This window comes from Antedon bifida, chromosome 5 (genome assembly GCF_963402885.1).
Source record: "Antedon bifida chromosome 5, ecAntBifi1.1, whole genome shotgun sequence".
Taxonomy (NCBI): Eukaryota; Metazoa; Echinodermata; class Crinoidea; order Comatulida; family Antedonidae; genus Antedon; species Antedon bifida.
This window is the reverse complement of record NC_136230.1, coordinates 13107830-13133195: the sequence shown is the minus strand read 5'-3', so window position 1 is coordinate 13133195 and position 25366 is coordinate 13107830. Positions and strand designations below refer to the sequence as shown.

Here is a 25366-nt window from a genome sequence, read left to right as displayed (position 1 = left end):
CCGGTGATATACTGAAATTTAATTAATTAAATTGAAACGATAAAGATGAGGAAATCTGTGAGAATGAGAAAAAGTCGCCCCAACCAAGACTCGAACTCGGACCGTCTGCTTGATATACAGATGTCCTAACCATTAGACCACTGGGGCTTTGATGGTATTGTTCAAACTCGATTGGATAGCGACTCTTTAACATTCTCGGCGTGGTACGGCACTAGTCCTCAGTTGTACGCACGCGCACCAGAGATCAAATTGATACGCCCTCATCTTTCAGTATTTTTATTCACGAGGCGGGATCTCCGAAGAGATACTTTTATATATATAAACTCATCAGGCAATGAACATTAATTCTAAACCGCCCGGTGATATACTGAAATTTAATTAATTAATTTGAAACGATAAAGATGAGGAAATCTGTGAGAATGAGAAAAAGTCGCCCCAACCGAGACTGGGGCTTTGATGGTATTGTTCAAACTCGCAATATTTAATATGATGTATTCAAATTAGTTTTAAAAGCTTACTTATAAGTATTTTGGAAGAAAACAAATTGCTGGCTGTAGTTGTTTGTCTTTTTGTGAGATTCACTCTCTAAATTTTATTTCACTTTCAGTACATTATAACTTAATTAGAATTAGTATATCACTGTTACATATCATTAAAAAAAATGATGTTTTGTTTTGTTTCTTTTCATATTTTGATGTTATGGCTTTTTCTGTTAATACAAAGTGTCCCATGCAACATCATCCATACATTAAAATAAAATATACAGTATGTACATCAATAACCATTATACAGTGTATTATTAAATCATTAGCAAGGCAATAATTGGCTAATTTGATTATCTTTTCCAATACTCTAAATATGCGTACATTTTTTTAAATTTGAAATTTAATTTTCTAAAAAGGATTGCTGCCTATTCTCATGTTATTCCATTAGAATAGGCATCAATTCTCCTTTTTAGAAAATTAAATAACGCTAAAAACAAGTCTAAATTTAAATCATGTGAAATACTTACAAGTTGATGAAATGCGTTTAAATTAAACCTATTATATGGATTTTCATAAATTTTTTGGGATATATTCTAGAATACCTAGAAGTACTGATACAAATTAACATCATAATGTTGATTAAAACAGAGTGTAAGAGCGTTGAATATTTAATAAACCTTATCAACCCAATTGCTTTTATGAGCAAGCCACAGGAGACTGGATTTTTTTTTTGGGAACTGCTGTTTTTTCACGTTTTTACGGAAGTCAATCATGGTACGTCGGTGTAACCTTTCTCATGATATCAATGTTGTTTGTGTCATAGCTTCTTTTTCTCCTAATTCTGCTGACGATAATTTTGTCACAGATCTGAAAATAAATTATAAAACGTTAATATTAATTAATATTAATGGACATTAAAAAGTGTAGAAAATGAAGTGAAAGAAATTATACAAATACACCAAAGGTACGGCTGGTTAGTTTAAACTAAAATAGATATTTTACGTTTTAACATGTTTGTTCAGACCATGATATTCAAAAGTGATCGTAGTCCAGTAACATAGGCATACGTCTACACGTCTTCCCTGATCGAAACGAAGCTGTAAACTTAGAAAGAAGATAAACCACACACACAGAGACCTACCAAAGCAACATGCTGTTACTAGCTTTGACAACCATTGATGCAAATATTAACTTTATAATTACACAAAACAAAAAATTACATAATTCGTGCCCTGATAGATTAGACATCTTACTGAACCCATTATGTTTCAATGACTGCGGTATATTTGTACATTCTGAATGCAAATTTTGAAACATTTGCAAACAAACCCTTACATTCTAAGTTGTGTGACTTCATCCATTGTATCTGGTAACTTTCTATTGGCAGTTTCGGGTAAAAGTAAAACAAGTACTCCTGATGAAATGGCTAATACACTGAATGTTAACATTGCAAGTGGTGCCCAATACTTTGACAGGTGGAGGATATATGGTGATAGGATAGCTCCAATCCGACCAGATGTTGAACAAATACCAACAGCAACTGACCTATTGCCAAATGAATAAAGCTGTCTGTTAGTTTGACAAAGATACATTCATATCATATCATTACATCATCATCATTATGGAAAGAAGAACATATCAACATTACAATAAAAAAGAACTAGATTATAACAATGCCAAAATAAAAATGATGGCGAGAATCATTGTTTTCTTCTTTATGAGTTGAATAGGGGAGTAAAAAGATAATGTGCTTTAAGTCTACACCTCATGACGTCGAATATACAATTACAATTATTAGAACAGTTGCTCGTTTAACACAGTATTTAACTTTTTTTTCAATTGAACTAGACTAGATATAAACACTAAATAGAAGAAAATAATATTTCTAACCGTATATTAGTTGGATAGAGCTCTGCAGTATAGAAAAATGTAATACCGAATGCAGCGGTTACTCCAAACTTTCCTACCATCGCTACTGTCAGTCGTCCTATTCCCATTGCTTTTCAACAAAATAAAAAATATATTACAAAGTCAATTATTGGTATAAACAAAACACAGTGATGTCTTACTATATTTATTCATAAAAAATCAATAGGTGATTCTAGTACGAATCACCAATAAATAAGACGAACTTTTAATTCATAGATCTTCTTCATTGGCTACCAGTTCATCGCAGGATTAAGTATGAATTACTCATAACCACATTTAAAGCACTACAGAATATTGCTCAAAATTATTATTTGAGTAGAATCTTGTATCGTATTAACCAGCTCGCTCACTTAGATCATCAGATGATACTATACTGCTTAGAGTTCCATCAGACTTTGGACAGCTGGAGAATGTTATGGAAAAGTTTACCGCGTACAACGAGATCTTCAATGTGGGCACCATTTGAGAAGTTAATTAGTAGAATAGAACGTATACAAAGGAAAGCAACAAGGATAATGATGTTTAGAAAGGTTCCTGGGACACATCTTATTTGTATAGATTGAAAGTGCTAGAATTATTATCTATTGATGACTTGTTTAAATTACATAGACTTTTATTAGGACTTAATGTGCTGAAATGTTCCTGTCCTCATTCTTATAATAATGTAGTATATTAAAACTACTGAAAGGTGTCCGTGTAAGCTTTTACGTTGGAATTCGAAAGGTAATACTTTCGAAAGCTAATTCTGTATTTGTTTCCTTTCCTAGACTATGGAAGCAAATACCAAATCCTTTAAACAAACAGTTTAATTACCTTAGTATCACTAGTTGTCGTAGACCTTTATGGAATTTTAACTTGTTTTATTCATTCTTTAACATAAATGGTTTTATACATGTATGTACTGCAGCTGTGGGCATTATAAATTATTTTATTATTATCATTATTGGTGTTGTTGTTTACTTACGAATAAAAATAGTCAGTAAACAAGCAACGCCACTGAGTAACAATGTTGCTGATAAAGATCGTCTGCGTCCAAAATAGTCCAGAGCTACAATACTCAATGCATAGGCTGGTATCTCGGTAGCACCAGATACAAGAAAAGATATGTAATGATTAACGCCAAAATCAGAAGTACTCAGAGAGAGGCCAAAGTAAGAGATATTAACAGCAATCCTTAAAAAAAACAATATTTAAATATTTAAACAATTATTATTATTATTAAAAATAGTCACGGTATTGATCGTTACCATCGTTTGAAGAAGGCCTGCAAAATGACAGACTCCAGTAACAGCAGGCAAAAAAACTTCTCCAAACAATGGTAGATGCTAAGGTATTAGACAGCTTTAGTTTGCCAATTTCGAATTTGACAAAGAAAGTTTTCCAATGTCTGTTCTAAAAAAAACTATTTAGTTTGCAGAAGTTAGGTCGCCAAAAGTCTCCAGTAACTAGTATCCAACAGGCACAAAAACATCTCCAAATTGTTAAGTAAATTATGCTAGTGTATAATATGCTTTAGGGAAGTGGAGACAAACTTTTATTTTTCAGAAGTTTCCTGAGGTTCCTTAAGTTTTTGTCACCATGCAGTAAACAAAATGAAAAGTTTCCTTGTGTAGACGTTTAGTGTTTCCTAAAAAAAAGCCGTACACATCAGGTAAAACATACTATAAGCATAACTTACCAGCATAACATAACATTAAATGTTCGCTTACAAACTGGCCATGGTCTAAATAAATCAAGAAACGACATGAGTGAAGATGGTTTACCCTGAAAATATAAAAGTTCAGCAAGTGAATAGAAGAAATGTTATAACTTAAAAATAATTACATCCTAGTCAAAATATCTAAGAAGCTTACCTCAAAATAGAAAGGTGCGTTTTCATTTAAGGAAACATACATTTCTTTTGCTGTTGATAACTTAATGAAATACCCTTGTTTCGTGTGTAGGTGTATACATTTTTATTATCTTCATATTTTTATCATTTGTCTATCAAGGAATACCAGAACCAAGAAATAAGATAAATGTGCCCATGTTGACTTTTAAAAAGATACGGGATAAGATACATATACATCTTCACCGTTTATAAATTAATTCCAGTATTCAACTCTGGTGGTTTGTAATTTCTCTATGCCTCTTTAAATCCGTTCGTTGTTGAAACCTCTGTATAAATTGTAATTGTTTTACCATCAGGAAAAACCAATAAAAAACATTTTGTATCTTGTATGTGAATGAATATTATTATTACTGGACATTTTCAATATTATAAACAATCATTGTTTTAAAATTAAGAAATATTCGATAACGTTTCATATACCTGATTATATGTAATAACTATTATACGTACAGTGTGTTCAGAAAAGTGAAAATCTGTTGGCAAATTAACGTTGTTTACAGTTGCTGCCTTCTCAGTTATCTTCGTTGCTTCATCATATCTTTTTTTGAGAAATCAGCCACCGTGCTGATTCTGGGAAAAATCTTGAAAAAGAGAGATTATTTGTATTTAAAGAGAGTAATTTCGGTCAAGAATTTAAGCGAATGCATTAATTATTGTTTTGTTAAAAAAACTAAAATAATTTTCTATTAGGACTATAATGTTAAAACATTATATAGAAAATTATTTTAGTTTAACAAAACAATGATGTATTTGTTAATGTATCGTATTTGATAGCTTTTAACATTTTCATACAGGTTTTACCATTACACTGGTCACACTGTTTTTCGTTTATGCCAAATAAATGAATGAAAACAAAAATGTTAATCACTTCAATTTACTTTCGCTCTTTGTGTTGTATTATTTATAATAATTACAAAAGGAAAGGCAAAACTCCTGTTATGGACTTTAATATTTGACAATAAAACAATAAAATAAAATATTCAAAAAGTGTTACGGTATTTATACAGTGTTGGAACTTTCTCTTACGGTATATAAAGAAAATATAATAGCCCAGGTACACTAGCCACAAGCTGTAAAGTTCGCCATTCACGGATAAAGTATGCAAGTCCTGCCATGATTATTAGACCAAATGCAAAGAAGAATTCGATAACAAGTCCAGCATATGTTCGTTTGGAAACACCGACAGTCTCAGTACCTAAAGAGATTCAATATGAACAAAAATAAATACCATAATAGTGTATCATTACAGGTTAAGGCCAATTTATACAGACGATCCGAGCGGATAATGGTAGGTGGAAAACCGTACCACGTAGAATTTGTATCTATCATGAGCGGGTTTCCACTCAATCGCTCCTTGTTTTGTAAATGTCATACGAAATAACATAGATTCTATATATGCTAATTGTGTTTTCCACTTACCGTTAACGTTCGTTCTTGTAAATTGGCATTTAGTATACTAACATTACAGTTTTAAAGGTTTGCTCCGGCAATAAAGTAACTATTGTTTATATATATATATATATAAAGCATAATGTATGTAGGCATACGGCCTATCCACGTTGAAACACCGGTTCTCGTCAGGTCACCGAAGTTAAACAACGGTTAGAGCTTTGATAAGAATCTGGGAATATCGGTTGCTTTATATGTATATATGGAGCTGGGTTCAATTAGAAACATCTAGAAACCGCCCTTGAGCATAATGCATTATAACTCAAATTATAGATTAAAATACTCTACCTATAACAAAGGCAGTGATGAAAACAGCAATGTTTGCTGCCGCCGTGATGAATCGCAACGCCGTGCAGCAAACGATTTCACAAAGGAAGTTAATATTCCAGAGCCACACTGTAAGCCTACAGCTAAAAACAAAACAGGTTTCCTACCAAACCTATGGAGAAAATTAAAACAAAAATGCATATTTGTATCATTTAATAAATTATAATCCCAAATACAGTGTCATTGAAAGAATTATTAATTGGTAAGTCGATATATGAAAAGGAATGTCTGTAATTTGTTTATGTCAAAGATATTTGAGGTTTTTAAGTCACGGAAGAGTGGTTTAGTATATGAAAGATAATTTGAGTCGGTACATATGCGAACTGTGATTTTGATTATAGAGCAATTCAATGGAAATTATGTGTACGGTTACAACATTCGCTGTTTAGCTCATAGCACCAACAAGGATGTTTCATTTGATATAACAACACAAAACAATAAATAATTGGAATGTTCTATTAATTAAGCGTTTAGTTGCAAATACATTTGACATATGAATTTCGCAATGATAATATATAAGTAAGACCATTCATCAAAATCTACTAACTACATATACCTCTACATTTAAAAACAAACGTCGCCGGTCGTCTGTTCAGTTAGGAAATGCCAAAATACTTACTTGTCCGCTAAAGCTCCAAAAACAAGTGAACCAACTAGTGTTTCAACAAAAAAAATTGACTGTGAAAGCGATGGCTTTGCGGCCTTTTCACAGACAAGATCAAACTGAAATTATAAAACAAAACTGGTAAAATCAAGATAATGGTTTACAAATAATAAACTAAAAGAAAATGTTAATAGTACGTGTCACGGAAAAATGTCAGGGCAATTTACAAAAAAAGCCACGGCAATTACAGGCCAGCGTAATATCGACGTCGTTAAACACTGTTTGGTAATAATATGATAACCTTCTTGCTTATACATTTTCATTACAAAATTTGATACTGTAAATGATTTAATAAACATGCAGTAAGCTGTACAGCATATATAAACAAAATATTAATATTAAATGATCCTTATATATGTTTATTATCTCTTTCTTGTAACTATCTTTCAACTTTCGTATTTTATTTATTCAAACATTCTGAATAAGGCATTAGTATTCGACTTATTTTGTGCCGATCGTCGTCTTTCCTAACCACAGCAAAAAGTAATTCTTTGTTAAAGTGCACAACAACGTACACTTAGATTACAAAAGGGAATAATATTAAATTGTATCGACTGTAACCCTTATTTTATTGCGTTAGAGAGTATGTATTATAATCATAACATAAACCATTGGGGTTTCCGTAGTTTGTGTATCACGATTTATTATAATGTATTAGCGTCCACCGCCGCTATGTTGAAGTAAATTGTCCGAAAGAGAGAGACGTATCGAAAGAGAAATCTTACTGAAGAATTGCCAAAATTGCAGTATTTCAATTGCAATAATTTGCACGTAGAGAATCCCTGGATGAGTTACTTCACAACTGGCGCCACCTCCTGTCTGAACTAAATATGTGCAATTAGACCGATTACACTACCAGGAACGCTAGAGCTCCACTTTCTCCTAGAATGGAGAAAATAAGTATTCTATCCATGCTCTTAGTAAATTTACATTTCACAAGTAGGCCTACCAAATACGATGGTGGACATGTCGTGATACCCCATTTCCAGCTTCGAAAGTACAAGTACTACATAGGTTGCCCTGGAAAGTTATATTATTGATAATGATCTAGTCAACGTCCAGATTCAGGATAAACCAGCTTCTCAGGCGAACCGAGATTCGCCGAATTTCTTATGGACTAGTGATTCTACAATTGTGCATGGTATTCGTTTAGTTAACTTTGATTTGTGTAACTCGTTATAATCGTATCACATGCATCATTTGCCAAGATACCTCTTTGTTTGCTCTTTACGATTATATATTATAATGTGCAGTAGGTTACTTTGAAATTTTATTCAGTGTCTTCATGAGCTCTAACAATGTCACCTACCAACGTAATAACAAACAAAGGGGGAAAAATCACCACCACAATCATTAGGACGTCATTATAAGTAGAGAGAACACTCATTGAATATACTTTCGATCGTGGCGTGTAGGGTGGACTTCAAGCGTCACGGCAACTTTAAAAAAATATACGGCAATTTACAAAATAAACCACGGCAATTTTTTTTAAAAGCCAGGGTGTTTCATTTTTAAGTTGCCGTGGTATTTTTGTTGAATTGATGTGTTTTATTTTTAAGTTTCCGTGATGTTTTATATTAAAGTTGCCGTGGCTCTTTTAAAAATTGCTGTGGCTTTTTTTAAATTGCTGTGGCATTTTTTGTAAATTGCCGTGATATTTTTAAAAAGTTGCCGTGACACTTACAGGCCACCGTAGATTTGATAACCCTGACCCACTTAGTTTGGTTTTCGGTAAACCTAAATTAAATTGTATGTACTATCTAACAACTCTTTAAAGAATACCTGATTAAAAAGGGTTGATACAGCATAATTTTAAGATACGTTCGGGTCTTTTTTTGTGTCATTTGAATTTAAAACGAAATGTCATGGAGTTGTGGTAATTTAAGTTCAATGGATGGCGCCGGCATTATTTATACTCACAAAGCATTTATAAGGAATTGAAATGTCTTGTTTTGTAAGTAACGCAGTATGCGTTTATGACTATTATTCGATATTTTAACAAATATATTGACACATTATTGACATTTTCTTGGCCTAATTTTAATTCCTATAAATTTCATACCATTTGGCCTACCATCATAAAAATCAGTCATGGACTCATTCATTTTAATAAACATTTCATGAAAGATGTTATTGTATAATACTGACAATATAACGTTGCAATTTATACTTATCCTATACTACAAAGTGTAACACTCAATCGTGCATGATAAAGTGACCATCTAATCATTTCTTTTTTTAAATGGTTATATACAGTTGAACCTCCGTGAGCGTGAGTGGAGATTCTGTCCCAGTAATCCTGTTCCCAGCCCCATAATACAGTCCTTGCAGTACCACACAGAAAGACAAACTGTCATATTGATCAACAATCAGAAAAGTGTGAATTTCTACCACCGTATGCCATTCAGCTAACATCAACGCGTACAATATCTCTTAAACTTCTCTCCTACAAAAATGTCGACATTTAACCCTCACTGGAATATTTTTCTCAACAAAACGCCAATTCTGTGATAATTTTGTAGTTAAAGGATGGGTTTGTACTAGATAATGTGCTCTCTAACCATTGTTTGGAGAGGTATCTCCCTGGTTCGACACGGTGTCTCTAGGAACTTGTATTACAAAAAGAAACAAACGCGTATAATTCTTATAGGGGTTCATATTTGAGAAACATTTGAACCTTTATTGGCAACCAATTACGATGTCGATTAATTGTATTAAAATATATAAAACAGCATAATTTGAAATACACTAAGACCGTGGTGGGCGCCGATTTTCAATATCGTAGGTGCGCGACTGAGCTATGCTTGGGGCCAAGGTCAGAACATCTATAGAATTGGACCTTTAGTTGACCGGAAATTAAATAAAAATTTGTCAAAGTTCCAGCTTGAAAATAATTATATAAAATATAAAATAATTGTTCGAAGCTCAATACACTGGTTCGAGCCAATGCGATTCCAGTGGTTAGTGGTGGTGAGATGGTTTCTTCACCTCATTCCACTAGTGCTGAAGCAAGATAGTTTTGAGACTTTTACCAATATTACGGTATCATATAGCATATCATAGCATGGGACTATTTTAGATGTTTACGTAACTACCTATATTTTACTTTACCTCTTGGATGATAGTTGACTTGTACTGAGAGGTATCGTATTCCCATCCATTTGTACACAATGTAATGTCAAGTTCTCGGGATACGTTGTTTGTAAAAAGTGTTTCCGTGATGTCTTCGCTCGTATACATCCAGCATTGTGCTTCGTTTGGTATTGTATTTACATCATCTTTAGGTCTTGCTAAGTTTTGTTTTATCTGGATACATGCTTCCCTTTCGACTGAATCACTGTTTGTACAATTAAAGTTTTGTAACTCCGGTACGACACACCAGTGATCTGTTTTAGCGGAGATAAACACATGCGATAGACTATGTATTGCAACAGGAATGACGATTAGGCAAACCATGGCATACTGTCGCTTCTGATATCGTCCGAAGTCGCCAAGAAGTTTAAGAATATCGTCAAAATCCATATTGTAAAACGAAGTTGATATCAATGTGACTATATAAAATGAATAAAACTCTGGAGTAGACGAGAGGACTGCACTGCACTGGCCAATTGGAAGCCATCATCCTTTTATAAGTTAGACCAGCTAATAAAACTTTATGCTGTGTACGATTAGTCCACTATTGTTGCGTGTGTACATTGTACGGTTAGGTGATTCGCTAGACTTGATCCACAAGTTTGTAGTAGTTATTGTTTGTTTATTAATATTTCCAGTGAGTGGGCGTTCCAGTCTGTGTCTGTTAAGCTTGAATTATACATGAGACGTCATGTGTTATTCTTTTTACCAAGTTTAAGCCAAAATCGCTGTATAGAACCTATAAATGCGGTGATGGAAATATGATTATTATCCTCTATCCTAAAAATAAGTTTGCAATAATTATGATGATTTTTCGGAACAACTAATCGGAAAAAAATTGTACATCTATAATTTTTATTGTCACCTTTTGGCATCTGAGGCGCTGAAATCGCACGAATTATTAGTTTAAATTACATGTCGTGTTTCGTTTTAGTTCATAAAAAATGGCCTCGTTAAGTATGTTTTGTACGCCGTGCATAATACGAGCGCGACGCTAACAAGACGGATAATTTGAAATGCTCAAAATGGCCGGCAACGTTTTAGGATATTTATTGTGTATATTTTAAATGGTAAAGCTCTGTAGAAAGTTGACCATTTTAATATTATAAACCAGTGCTGTATTGAAAATTTCATAAAATCGCGCGTAGTTCAGACTAAACGCGACCGTATTATAAAATAAAAATCTGTTGCAGAAATGAATACAGTATAGACCTATTACCTACAGTATCCATATTTATCTGCTGGTGGTTAAGTAAAAGATTACTGTTCATTCGTGTGTTAAGTTAAGTTATAATATAAATTTATAGATCGTAAAATAAAAGAAATGTTTGTGCCGGTACTTTATTTTGACAACTTATATTATTAGAAGGATCAATAGACGAATATAGGCTATATTCAATGACGTAACACAAAGGGAAAAAATGATGTGATAAAGTGTTTTATTTGATATTATCCTATAATAATATAGCTATTATAAAACATTTGTGTACGGTTAATACTATAAATATCTATACAAAATATTACAAGCTTTTTTTTTTCAAGGCACTTACGGATTACATTTAACTAATTTAATGTTTCAAACATTATATACATACACTACATTCATAAGGTTCTAAGACAGCACTCACAGCGCGCACCACTTCATCTGCTGGACATTGCAAGACGTCGCAGTGTCCTACGCTGTCGATTTTAAAGACGAGAAGACGATACAACGCCTTAATATACCACACAGGCCATACTACTAATAAAGCAGCATTCATAATTCTAAAATATAACGTTACATAAAGGTTGTACTAAAGTCAATTGATTTAATGAAAAGTATATGGCAAAATACACGTACAGTTAATATCAACACTCATAATAAGTAAACGCGATCTATATTATACCTGGTATACAAATTGAAGTTGGTGCCTTCATGGCCACACATAGCTATTTATTATTGCCGATCTCTTTCTGCTAGTACAACATTAAGATCAGATACAATTATTTACAAAAATAAATAAAAATAAAATTGTGTAAACTAAGTTATAGGCCTAAATATATTACAAGATTATATAAAAATTGCTGTTGGAAAATCAGATAAACCTTTTTTTTATTGTCACAGAATTGGGTTAGATGTGATTGTGTTTAGTATATTATTTAATAATTACATAAATACACTATTTTATAGTAATTCACAATAAAATAAAAAGCAATATCAACTTTGTTATTGTTGATGTTTTTTTGAAGGGCCGGGAGCTTTGTACTGTAATTTTTAAAGATGAACGAGTCTTACTTCGCTGTTCCCAGTCCATAGCCAAGATTTTTAAAAGAAAATATAGCTACAGGCCTAGTATAGTAGTAGATGAATGATTTGCCAAATAATTGTCATGAGGCCTATTTACCACTTTCGCTGCTGGTTTCTAACTTGAAAAGGGCACCTTAGGATTAGAATTATTTTGAACCGAACGACCCGACATCCCTGGACGAGCTTGTGCTCTTACATAGGCCTAAAATACAATAAGAATTGGTTTATATTAAATTCACTAAATACTCAATGTTTACACAATTCAAAATCTTGAACTATTAATAACTACCACATTGATACTAAAAAAAATCAATAATGTACCGGTAAACAGTTTTTTTTAAGACGGTTATTTCATCAAAAATGTCTATTTAAAGATTGACATTAAACTTGAATTAAATAATTCTAATACAAAATCAATCAATCAATCAAAAAGATTAAATTAATGACGTTTCATATATTATTTTTAAAACATTCTCTGCCAATTTTATATATTTGCCAAGGAAGCAGACAAGAAGAAGATGCAAGATGAATGAAAAGTAGCATTTGGAAAACAATAAATTGTAGAATAAATATACGAGTCCATGGTTAAAAATGGTTGCAAGGTCATTAATATATCGATACCGTATAATAACACGATCATAAATGTCTATTCCTTTGACATTATAATACAGTCTATTTCGAAAAAGAAGCCCATAGTATCTTGAAAAGAAGTCATGGGCTTGATATCGAGATGGACTTCTGTTCGATGTGTTACGGTATATTATTTATATTATTGTTTGATCTTGAAAGTGGTTCCACGATGGTTCATAAACGTTGTTATCTGTTTTTGTTATTACATTTTATATTGAAATTATATAGTAAACGTCTTTTATGTCTTAAATAAGTAATAATATACACATAAATAACAAAGTAACAATAAATACAAACTTAAAACAGTAGTAAGTAGTAATATTACAATATGATTTTACAACCAGTATTGCTTATTAATGTTTATAGTACCCAACAGTATGGAACAGTTTGCCTTTTATATGACCTTTGTACAGTTTTGAAACTAATGTAAATGGAGTCAAATTTAGAAGAAAAAATGTTATGTATTGACCTGCGATTGTATAATAGAGAATGAATACATTGCCGAATGGTCCAAGAAAAAAAAACAGTAGTAAGTGTATATCGTGAATTTAAGGAAGGATAAATATAAGATTTTTGACGTTTTCAATACTTTAAACATTATAAATATTCTTTTTAGCTTTATATTACTTTTTATGTATTAATTTAATAATTAAACTTTTGAAACATATCCATGTATAAATTGGAGAATTATCATCAAATCAAAAAACTAGATATTTAGGATATTTTTATAGAAGAGGGAAAATTCCCCCATCTTTGTTATGTACCTGCATAAATATTACAGTGGAAACTGTATTAAGGGGACACCTTTAGGACCAGTGTCCCCTTAAAGTCTGGTTACCAATATGACACAATGCAATGACGTAAGCCACAACGCAAAAGATTATTCGAACTTGCGTTGCGGCTTACGTCCTTGTACTGCGTCCTAGTCACGTGGGAACCAAGCTTAATAGAGTTTCCCTTGAACACTGGCTGGGAGTTCTTATTTATACAGTCAGTACTGTGTTTTAAGGTTTACTATAGTGTAACCAATTACAGTACTTTTGGTAAGCTCACTATACTGTCATAATATAAGATATTATTATAATTTTAAAAATATGTGAACAAATAACAACATTTTCACATGTTTTATATAAAATATTTATCTTAAATAAAATAAAGCACTTTTTTTAAAGGCAGCCACACCACTATACGCTACTCTAATTTATTCTTAAATCCTAATTTTTTTTGTAAAATCAACCTCTAATTTTATCACATATTGCAACTTAGCACCAAATTCAGCATGATCTAGTACCATTGAGGTATTAATAGATTGACTAGAGTGCTAACTATGTTACAGCAAAATGATGAGACAGTGCTGGTGCTTTAAAATTATCCGCTGTATCTGTTAAAAAATATTATTTAGTAATATAAAACAATAACTTACAATATTATGAAGAATACATGAGTCAGAATATATATATATATTTTAAAATATAAACATACATAAACGTACAGTCCAGTTTTTATAAATTACTTATTTTTTTATGGTAATGAATATAACAATTTATTGTTAAATATGGAGTTAGCTCTCTAGCCAATCAATTAATACTTCAAGTTATAGTACAGAAACTTCATGTCAGATACCTGTTGTGAATTCTGTTTGACAAGATGCTCTGGTTGTTAGTTTCAGGTATCAGACCATTTTATATAATTATGTGGTATATTTTGTGTTGGCCTACGACATCCGGTATTATTAAATATTATTTGAATGTTTTTCTGGGATCTTTATCTGGATACCAGCTAAACCATAATAAGTAAAACACCCGGGTTTACAAATACCATACAAAACGCCAGTATTGATGCCCTGTGTGTGTAAATTTTTAGTTTTGCTAGGCTATGTGGAAATGAGTAATATGTCTTACTAACAGAGGAGCCATCATTCACAAGGCATGTTTGATAGTCACTTATTACAATTGTATTTCTTTTAATCTATAAAACTTATTTAATATTCATAAAAGGTGTGGCATTGTCATCACAGTCATCTATGAAAGGTTTACTATTGCAAAACAATTTATATACTTTTCATGTAGTTGTGTAGCAACTTAACTAGTTACTCTAATAACGAATGTTGTCTGATAATAAGTCAGCTTGCCTCGGTTTATGTTATGTTGAAGTGATGTTAGGCCTCTTGGAAAGATCTGAACATGCCTTGTGGATCTGGACAAGCCAATTTGTTCTGGACAAGCCAATTTGATCTGATGTCAGTTGTGGCCTAGTGGAGGGCATCTCATGGTCTGATAACATGCCTTGTGGATCAGGACAAGTCACTTTGATCTGATATCCTACTGTGTGGCCTAGTGGAGAGTATCTCATGGTATGTTAACATGCAATGTGGATCTGGACAAGTCACTTTGATCTGATATCAGACTTTGTGGCCTAGTGGAGAGCAGCTCATGGTCTGATTTTGGATCAGGACAAGTCAGTTTAATCTGATATCAGACTTTGTGGCCAAGTGAAGGGCATCTCATGGTCTGATAACATTCCTTGTGGATCAGGACAAGTAAGTTTGATCTGATGTCAGTTGTGGCCTAGTGGGCAATTCTTTTTCTGGTAACAGGCTTGATGGATCTGTCAGTTACTGTCTCAACTTTGCCATAAATTATTATTCTGATATCGTTCAGTCTAGTATTACAGTGTATCAGTTATCAAATTGATCGGGCCTTGTTGGATGGTTCTGAATGAGGTCTTGTTTGGCAACAGGTATCAACATCTTGCATAAAACCTTCTATTTACCATATGTTGGATTCTTGTAAGTTGTCGTAGAAGATTTAAAAAGGGGATTTATATTCTGAAAGAAAGGCAAGTATGTCTAGGTAATATTTTCATTAACATATAATTAAATTTCAATTAGTATTTTCAATGCTAATGTTCCAATGCAATGCATGTTAATCACAAAAATTGATATAAATATATACTTATACTTTTAATTAAAGGTATTTATTAGTACTGTTAGATTTAACATTTTCAATTACAATACTACGATACATCATAATCATACTAGAAATAGATATAGAGATAGATAGAGAGTTCAAATGCAAATAGAAATGTTTAAAATAAATAATGTTTTCTTGGAACATCAGCTACAGTGAACTTGGATGCTATGTAGTGGTGACTCTACATAAAAATGGTCTGGTCTTTAAAGGGAAACCATAAATAATACATAAATAAACATTATTAACTACAAGATAAGAAAAATAATCATTGCTTACCGCATCTGTTCGTGCATTTTCTAACTCTTTCAAAAATTTAGCATATTCTCGTTTGTCATATATATATGTAGCTATCTTCCAGGCCAGCAGAAGGGCTAGACCAACTAGTAATATACCAATAATGATGCCAATAGCCAGCCATAAGGCATCTATTCCTTCTGGGCACGCTGAAAATAAAGTACCACATGTTGATAAACATTCATATAAATTATTAACATGAAGTGTTGCACATGTTGAATCAAGACAAGCCGTGTTTGCTGCACTTGACTGACATTTATTTTTCTGCAAATATTTCCTACAAAAAAGCCATTACAATCATTTGTTTCACTCTAACTCTATCATGCATTTCACATACTTTGTACAAACAAGTCTAGTATAATAATGAAGTGCATGTCTCAAATCGAAAAATAAAAGATGTTTAATATACAAAGAATACAGGTTACTTGTACTCTTTCATAATTTCATAATGCCTGCTGATGTCCATCAAATTGTCCCTGTCAAATGAGGGGATGTATACTGTATATATGAAGGTGTGTGTGTGTGTGTGAAGTGCACAGAGATCTCAATATATAGCTCTATGTCTACACTATCAAAATAGTTTGACAAAAAAGTGTAATGTACCCATTACGGTAGTTTTCATCACCATATATGGGCACATAACATGTTTTTGTCACATAAAGTTTGATAGTGTAGACAGAGCTTTAGACAATGTATTGGGTATCATTTTGCTGGGGTTTTCTTTTTACATTTACTTACATGTTATTTTCTGTACCAGAATCACCTCCATTGTTCCATTCATAACAAAGTTAAAAGAGAAGAGACAACCAAGTTCATCTTTGTATGTACAAGGATCAGTTCCATTTACTGTAAAAAAAACCACCAATTTGGCATAAATAAATTCATAACCTCCATACTATTATTTTATTTTTATACACTTTTATAATTTTAACTGTAGTGAACTACTTTCTATCTATAAAGATACCAGATATTTCAATAAAAGGTTAAGACAATTGTAGAGTACAATGATGATGCGTTTCATTAAACAATCATAAAGTCATGGTCATGTTCCATATAAAATAAAGTTAAGTGGCAATATTCAAAAAATGTTTTTTTAACCAAAAGGTGTGGTTCCCATATTTATTTTATTTCAACAATATTTAACAAGGATAGTACATCCAGACAAAGCTGATCATAATAGGGACCCTTAGTACAATATAATTTGACAAGACAAGTAACATAAAAATACAACACAAATAACATTTATAAATAAAATAAAATAATTTAAAAAATAATTAAAATCAGAAAAAAATGATTTAAAAAACAGAAATCGCTACAAACGCTAGTGAGTTGACCAATCATAATTGACAGTTCGGATAATCCATTGCGTTGACAATAACGTACACCATACGTTTTTAAGGACACTTTGCTTCAAATAGTTATTTTTTATGATGTTAATGTAATCTACATATTATGTTTCATTGATTGTACCAGCAATATTAGTATTATCATTTCTAAATTGAATACAATTGCCATCAGATTATTTTATTAACATCAATAAAATATGTTTAATATATACCATATTTTTTAACCCAATATGTTGTCAGCACAACAGCCAATCAGAAAGCAGAAAATGTTGTGTTTTTTGTCGGAACACATAATATTTAGTGGCTCATACACAGTTTTGATTTGTACTGTACAATATGCGGTTTTCGTACCAATATCAAAGTGAATTCCTTGTTTTTATACCAATATCAAAGTGAATTCCTTGGTTTCGTACCAATATCAAAGTGAATTCCTTGTTTTTATACCAATATCAAAGTGAATTCCTTGTTTCTATACCAATATCAAAGTGAATTCCTTGTTTTTATACCAATATCAAAGTGAATTCCTTGTTTTTATACCAATATCAAAGTGAATTGCTTGTTTTTATACCAATATCAAAGTGAATTCCTTGTTTTTATACCAATATCAAAGTGAATTCCTTGTTTTTATACCAATATCAAAGTGAATTCCTTGTTTTTATACCAATATCAGAGTGAATTCATTGGTTTCCATACCATCAGAGTGATTCCTAGAAATTTATTACAAAATCATGGCTAACCCTTGTGTTATGTCAAATAATAAAAACCAGAATTTTATTATTATTATTATTAATGGAATCTGTGTGGCATTTTATCAAAATACTTATCTAAAACCAGAAATGTAATATATATTTGTTATTAAGTTTTATATTTTACTGGAATCTCTGGCATTCTCCAATTCATTACACACCTACCTAGCACAAAATATAAAGCATCCACCTGTAAAACTATGTGGAGATACAAGGTTTTTATAGAAAGCAATGCATAGTTTTCTTCATAGGGGATATATTTCAACAGTGGTTAGAGCAGTACTTTTTATTTATTTATATTTTGAAAGTAAATAAAATGTTTTTGCAAACAATGTTTCAGTCATTACTGCCAAAAGTCATGGGTTTATGTCCCACCCGAGAATTACTTCCATCAATTCCTGATTTTTTTTTCAGTTCGCAAAAAGTAAAAACTATTCGAACAACCAATTTCCCTGAAAGGAATTTATGAACTGGAAACATCAATATGCAAGTGCTGAAAGCTTTTGATTAACACAAACAGGCCTAGCCCTATAATTCGCTAGATCAGCAATACACAAGGAAAACAGATGATGAGGACCATTTTTTAATCAATTTAATCAACGGATGAATATATAAATGAAATTAAATAAAAAATAAATATAATAAATTAGTTTATTACTTTTCAACTTATCGACTTCTTACCAATTAAACCTTCTTCTTCCCTTATAAATAATCCTTATTTTTTACAATTTTTTTATAATTCAAGATAATAAACAGCTAGTATATAAAACGATAGATCACAGAAGATTTCCTTTAAGTGCTTAAGAAAATCCTTATAATAATATTTTACAATGCCATAAATTATACAGTACCTGCTAAAACTCAGTATAGATTATACTGTACTTTTATTACATCATGAACAGATAGCTAATAAAGAGCTTTCCTTTCTGCTCATTTGCATAACAGCGTAGTTTTCAGACAAAAGTTTCATTAAAATACTTGTTCATTTTGATTTTGCTTCGACAGGAAGTGTAGTACGCAATGCATGTGTCGCGAAAGCAACATATGCATAAGGTACTCTTCTCTGAACGAACCAGAAACATATCCTAAATTGTCATATGCTTCTCCTACTATACTTTATAGTTTATAAAAACTGTGAACCACCAATTACAACGTGGCAACTCAAGACATTGGATTGTACTAATGTATTTTAATCTTTGTTTTATCCTTTTTAAAGTTTTTTTATCGGATGAATACAATAAAAGAAATGAAACAAGAAGGTTTACAGAATCTTGAAGACAAATCAAATAAAATAAATGAGTTTATTACTTTTCAATTAAAATGTTTCCACATTTCTTACCTATTAATTCTTCTTCCTCGACAAGTATAATTTTTTGAGGACACTCTTGGCATTTTTCCTCAGATATACCTGTACCGTAAGCTAGACATTGCACACAGTCACGATTGCGATCACATTTAGCTGGACATGTCTACAAATATCAGTAAATATGATTATGTTCAATTGGGGTTCTGTCCTATAGTAAGTACAAAATAGGTGGGACGGATCGTCTATAGAACAATTCGGTGATGTGTGTCACATGACTTAAACTTAAGACAGTTTTACATAGAAAATAGAAGTATATTATAATACAAATACATTTATTCATCATCAGAAAAATCATTGGAAAAAGTATGGTACTGTATAAATTATTATGGTACTGTACAATGTTAAAATGATGAAATCGGGTCTCAAGAAACCAGAAGCTTTGTATAAAAGAGATCCCGGATTACATGAAAGAAAATAATTAAAATTGAACTAATGGATAATAATTTATTAGTATTTCTATGAATAGGGCATTTGATCAATCCTGATGATGATGATATCATACATTTGAATTTGAGGATGCACTAAAGATTTTAACATAAATGAACTTACATCACAATCCTCACAAGTTGGGCCATCGTAGACCAGTGTTGCATTACACATGCAAACACCACATTCACAGTGTCCAGCGTCATTGCACTCTTTTCCAGTAGATGCTAGGCAGTTTTCAATGCTGATTGGACAACTGCAATCAGGATCACTATAGCCTGGCTTGCATTCACACTGACCACAAACACATGTGCCTTTTGATGGACCTGGCTCTGTCTACACTATCACACTAGTTTGACAAAAAAAAGGGTATTGATATGATGTTATCGTGTCCATGGGCACGTCAATTTAGGCACAGAAAGTGTGATGGTGTAGACAGAGCTTAGTCATAAATTATTTCTATCAAGTCCATGTTATATAGCACAGAGCATACTGTATATTATACACAAGATGCTCAAAACCATTTTTATAATAATTAATAATAATTAAATACCTCATTCGTATACAACCATTTTCATGATGTTCAAAGGCAATTTACAATAAAAAAAAAATCACAGAGAAGTAATATAATAAATTTTCTACAGAGATTGATTATCTTATTGCAGTTATTGCAGTAACTAAACTAATTTGTTCTGTTTAACCTGTTTATGCAATGCAATAATCTTTTTTCGGTAATAACACATGAAAAAGAAAATATAAACAAAATTGAACATACCACCACAAATGAGGTCAGCAGAATCTCTGCAACAAGAGAAGTTATCACAGTTGCAAAACTTTCCTGTGATTTTTTCTAAAGGACTCTTGAAACAGAAAAAAATATTAATCATAACAAAAAAGCTCTATTTATAATACATTTTATATTATATTGATCGCATTCAAGAAAATATATGACCAGTATATAATCAGGATCCGGGTTACAACATTTGGCACAAAATTAGTGGGTTGGATTATAATCTAGCTTGGCATTATAAAACATGTTAATATGGTAATAACATTTTTATTGAACTGTAATATATATTTATTGATTGTATATATTTTTTGTAACTAACTGGTCATGACACCAGTGTCTGTGATCGTATAGTGGTTGACCATTATTAGAAATAGAGAAACTTAACACGTACAATAGTTATAAATAACAAATTGACTCCTTGAGGATCGTCTCCTCCTCTCAAACCCTATATAAGAGACATTCTCTATTTATAGGGTTACATTATTTTTAATCGTTTGCACTTACTAATTGTCAATTATTATCAGCAACAGATTTTTAAAAACTTTTTTTTCCCTCTAATTAACCCACTATAGTATACTCACAGTACATACTGTAATAGTTGATCTACTGATATGCCCCAATAAGAAAACTATAAAATCATATTTCACCTACTTGTCGCTTGTTACACACACATTTCCCACATATGCATGACCCTTGACCTGAACAAACTAAAGATGAGTTACTTCTATTGAAATAAATAAAAATAGGATTTATTGATTGGTTATTGAAAATAAGAAATCAAAATTATGATTTCTGCCCTCTATAGTTTACAGTAACAAACAATTGTAAAATACTCAACAGCAATATTTTTTTAATGTTTGTATGACGAATAAACACTAGTAAACTAGGTTAGCAGTATATCATGCATTTCAAAAAAGGAATTAAGTAAAGAAGTTGAATATCAATATCAAAGATGGCACCTTAGAAAAACTTACGTTTGACATGGTAAACTATCTGCAAGTGTTTCAGTTTCGTCTGAGCCAGTGTCATCACATTCACAGACCTCTCCATACCAGCCTTCATTACACTCACAAATACCACAGACCAGTGAACCATTACCATTGCTACATAGCTCACTGTCTGGTGTCACAGACTTGGTACATTCACATTCACAATTTGTTATTATGACAACTTCTAGGTTCTCTTCAAATCCTAGAGGTTTAACTGAAAAACTAAACAATTTGATAAAAATTCAAGCACATCATGTACCCTGTAACTTATTAATATTAAAAGAAAGCCCTTATTTTTTCAACCACTGCATAGTTGAAATTAATCAACTTTGTATCATACCATTTATCCAGTAAATGGACATTTTTCAAATAATAATAACAACTAGAAAGCCAATCCGAGAGTGCATACCTCCGCCTACTGTAAAATTCTCCTACATAAGATTAGTCCGGGAAAAATATATATACTGTACTGTATATATATTTGTGTGTGTCTTAATGCTGTTTGTGATTTAGGCTAATTTCACTACAAGCATGTGTATGCGAGTTTAGTGAATGGTTATGTAACAAGCCTTTAAATTAACAATAGCTTCAGTTGACTAATAATAGAACAGCAACACGAACATCAAACGAGTGAATTTGAAAAGAAATAGGTTTTTTAAACTACTCGCATAAAAAAAGGTGCACATTAAATTATGTTTTAAAATTACAAATCACAAATTATAACTCTTGCCTCTTTTTTGGACAATTAGTTCTCGAGAAAATGCAATTTCAATTTACTTGTTACTTCAATCCTTAGTGTTGATTTAAAAATGATTAATTTTTGGGAAAATAATATTGCCTTTTAATTTTAATTGTGCTTTTTCATTAAATGCTCCTACAATTAAACAACTAAAAAAAGAAGCTGACCAAATATTCGGTCAGTCAGGCTTGGGCAGCAGAAACATTTGTTTTAAGCGTTCCAACGCATGAACCAAGGTTAATGCTCCACTTGTGATTGGTAATAAACAATGTAAACATGTCTTACGAGATAGGATTTGCTGTACACTCATCAACGCTAACATCCAGTTTAAATTTAATGACATTTCCTAAGCGAATGTTACTACAGTTCTGCGAATTAGGCGTCAATGTCTCGCCATCGCAATAGGCAGAGTAGGTTACATGAATAGGAGCTGTCACCGTGTCTACAAGTTGAATCTCAGATGTAATTTTCTATAAAAACAATTATTTTAATTCATTATGATACTAATAACTAACAAAACATGTGCAATAAACAAAATGTGTGTATTAATCCTTTCGCTGCATGGTGTATATAACTCCACATCTGTGTGAAAGATTTTTTTTTAAGAATTTAAGTAATTTTGAACAAGAAAAAAGTTACTTTAATTGAGGTTAAGTCTTTTTATGTAGTTAAATGTTTAATTTAAATTTACATCAAACTTTATTTCATTTCATTTATTTTTGTCTCCATAAAAGTACAATATACAAAAACATGGACAAAGAAAAGAAAACATCACACAAAACTAGGCAGAGACAGGATTCCTAAAAAGCAAACTTAATCACTATCTAGTAGGTCTCCTATTGCACTGATTGTATAAAAAACATTTAGAATATAATTTGAATAAACATTAGATATGCATATAAATACTAAATCAAAAAAAATAAAAATATATTGCAATATCATTAACAATTGTCAATACTTTATTCATCGTCAAGTCTGTAAAAAAAGAAGTTCTAATGGCATGTAGGCCTATAATTTTAATTACACTCGATAAAGCCTATAAATAAAAAAATTGTTCCACAAACAGCATAAATGTTTGACATAATAATTTGTAAAAAACTACTGGGAAAAAACCTCAAATAAAAATAAAGGTGCTATGAAAAACTGCAAACTTACATCATAACTACTACGAACAAGTTCAATAATGTTTCTTGAATCACTAGCCAGTGTTCCCACAGATCCACCTGGGAAAAACTCATTTACAACTTCCTGTTGAAATGAAGAAATAAAAATTAAAATATACCTCATACTCTGGATGGGACATAAAGCTGCTGGTCCCTTGTACAATGCATGTTAAAGAACTCGGTCCATTATTCGAAAAAGAGCAGGGTTCATCTCTTGGCGAGCTGATCTGGGTAGATGCTGTACTGCAGGCAGGTAGGTAAATCATTTTTTTCCGACCCAATTTTTGGAATGGAATAACTATTACATGACATTAAAATGGCATATCCAACCATAATTTTTCAGGGAAAAATATATATATAAGTTGATCAAGTGGCAGATATACTGTACTAAACCCATGCACTAATAGGACTATGTGGAGAATTCTAAAGAACTAACACAAGATACTAGAATGTATTCTATCTTTATGATTCAACATATTCAAGTACCCGATAAAGAGCTGGATCGTCACGCTGTTTTGATTTTGCTACTGCAAAAATTGGAATTACATTTCTTTCCTGGGCCACGCGCTTCGAATGCCTGATGACGAACCATGCAAAGAGTACGCTCTGTATGTTCCTCAACATGGGAAAAGAAAACGAGGAAGGCAGAGAACCAACTTTATGAGATACATCCAACAGCTTTTGGGGGATGAAGAAGGCATGATTACCGCTGGTAAGCTGTCAGAGTTAGCCAAGGACCGTTGTGGCTGGAGAAAGCCTGTAGTCGCCTGCTCCGCAGTCGACTGATGATGATGACATTTCTTTCTAATAATTTCTCATGAAGCTGTCCTAAAGATGGAAAATCCTGAAAATAAACAAAGTAAATGTAAAATATGTATTTATATATATTATATGTATCAATCATACTTTGTATTGATCCTTTTTTTAGCATAATAGGAGAGAGGGAGTGGAATGCATAACAGGAAATTGACATGCGTTTGAGAAAGCGTGGGTTCAGATAGTGCATGCGCCATTTTGTCTTGTTTCCCTCTGATAGAATTATGTGGATTTTTAATAGATAATACAGTCAACTCTCCCAATATCAGAAATCTTTGGGCTGGGCTAAAATGTCTGGCAATTCTGGTATTCAGAATTTGTTTTTAATGGTAAAAATTAATTTTTAATTCAAAAAAAAGTCTGGTTTTGGAAAAGTTTCCAGTTTTCAGAGAGTTCAGTTGGGAGGGTTGACCATATTATTATTATTGTAATTTAATTAATTGTGTTTTTTATATGATTTCAATTCAATCTCATATTTGGACTATTGTCCGTATTTACATAAGTAACACAACAATGATAAATTAAATCAGAAAAGTAAATCAGAAAATTAGTTACATTTTTTACAGAATGAGTATAATATCCTTGATCATCTAAATGACATTCACTATCGTTTGGTAAGTTCAGCCCGCCAACCTAAAAGAAAAATTAAAAACATTTGGTTGCAATTTTTTTTTTCTTCCACTTATGAACTCACTCATAATGTGAGTGAATTATTTACAATAATTAAATTATGACTAAATATTTTAGCCAGCTACCCTTCAAATGCGTCAGCTACCCCTCAAATAATCCAGCAAACCTCAAATGGTACAGTTACCCCTCAAATAATCTAGCAAACCTGAAATGATACAGTTACCCCTCAAATAATCCAGAAAACCTCAAATGATACAGCTAACCCTCAAATGAGCCAGCTACCCCTCAAATAATA

The 25366-nt window shown here is 31.8% G+C and overlaps 2 protein-coding genes across 2 annotated transcripts; both read right to left on the bottom strand.

Annotated features, from left to right (window-relative positions):
- Positions 1 to 1279: 1279 nt before the first annotated feature.
- On the bottom strand, positions 1280 to 10267 carry LOC144842360 (organic cation transporter protein-like). Its single transcript, XM_078698813.1, has 9 exons — positions 9857 to 10267; positions 6701 to 6804; positions 6189 to 6193; positions 5332 to 5500; positions 4093 to 4178; positions 3379 to 3594; positions 2376 to 2484; positions 1821 to 2030; positions 1280 to 1352 (listed from the first exon to the last, which is right to left on the bottom strand). Exons 1-9 carry the CDS (start codon positions 10265 to 10267, stop codon positions 1280 to 1282), a joined length of 1383 nt encoding a protein of 460 aa, XP_078554939.1.
- Positions 10268 to 15809: 5542 nt separating this feature from the next.
- LOC144843348 (integrin beta-1-like) lies at positions 15810 to 23891 on the bottom strand. The gene is made up of 10 exons (XM_078700139.1): positions 23745 to 23891; positions 23618 to 23710; positions 22748 to 22932; positions 21709 to 21945; positions 21386 to 21458; positions 20068 to 20238; positions 19492 to 19621; positions 16799 to 16906; positions 16043 to 16209; positions 15810 to 15830 (listed from the first exon to the last, which is right to left on the bottom strand). Exons 1-10 carry the CDS (start codon positions 23889 to 23891, stop codon positions 15810 to 15812), a joined length of 1332 nt encoding a protein of 443 aa, XP_078556265.1.
- Between the last annotated feature and the right edge of the window lie 1475 nt (positions 23892 to 25366).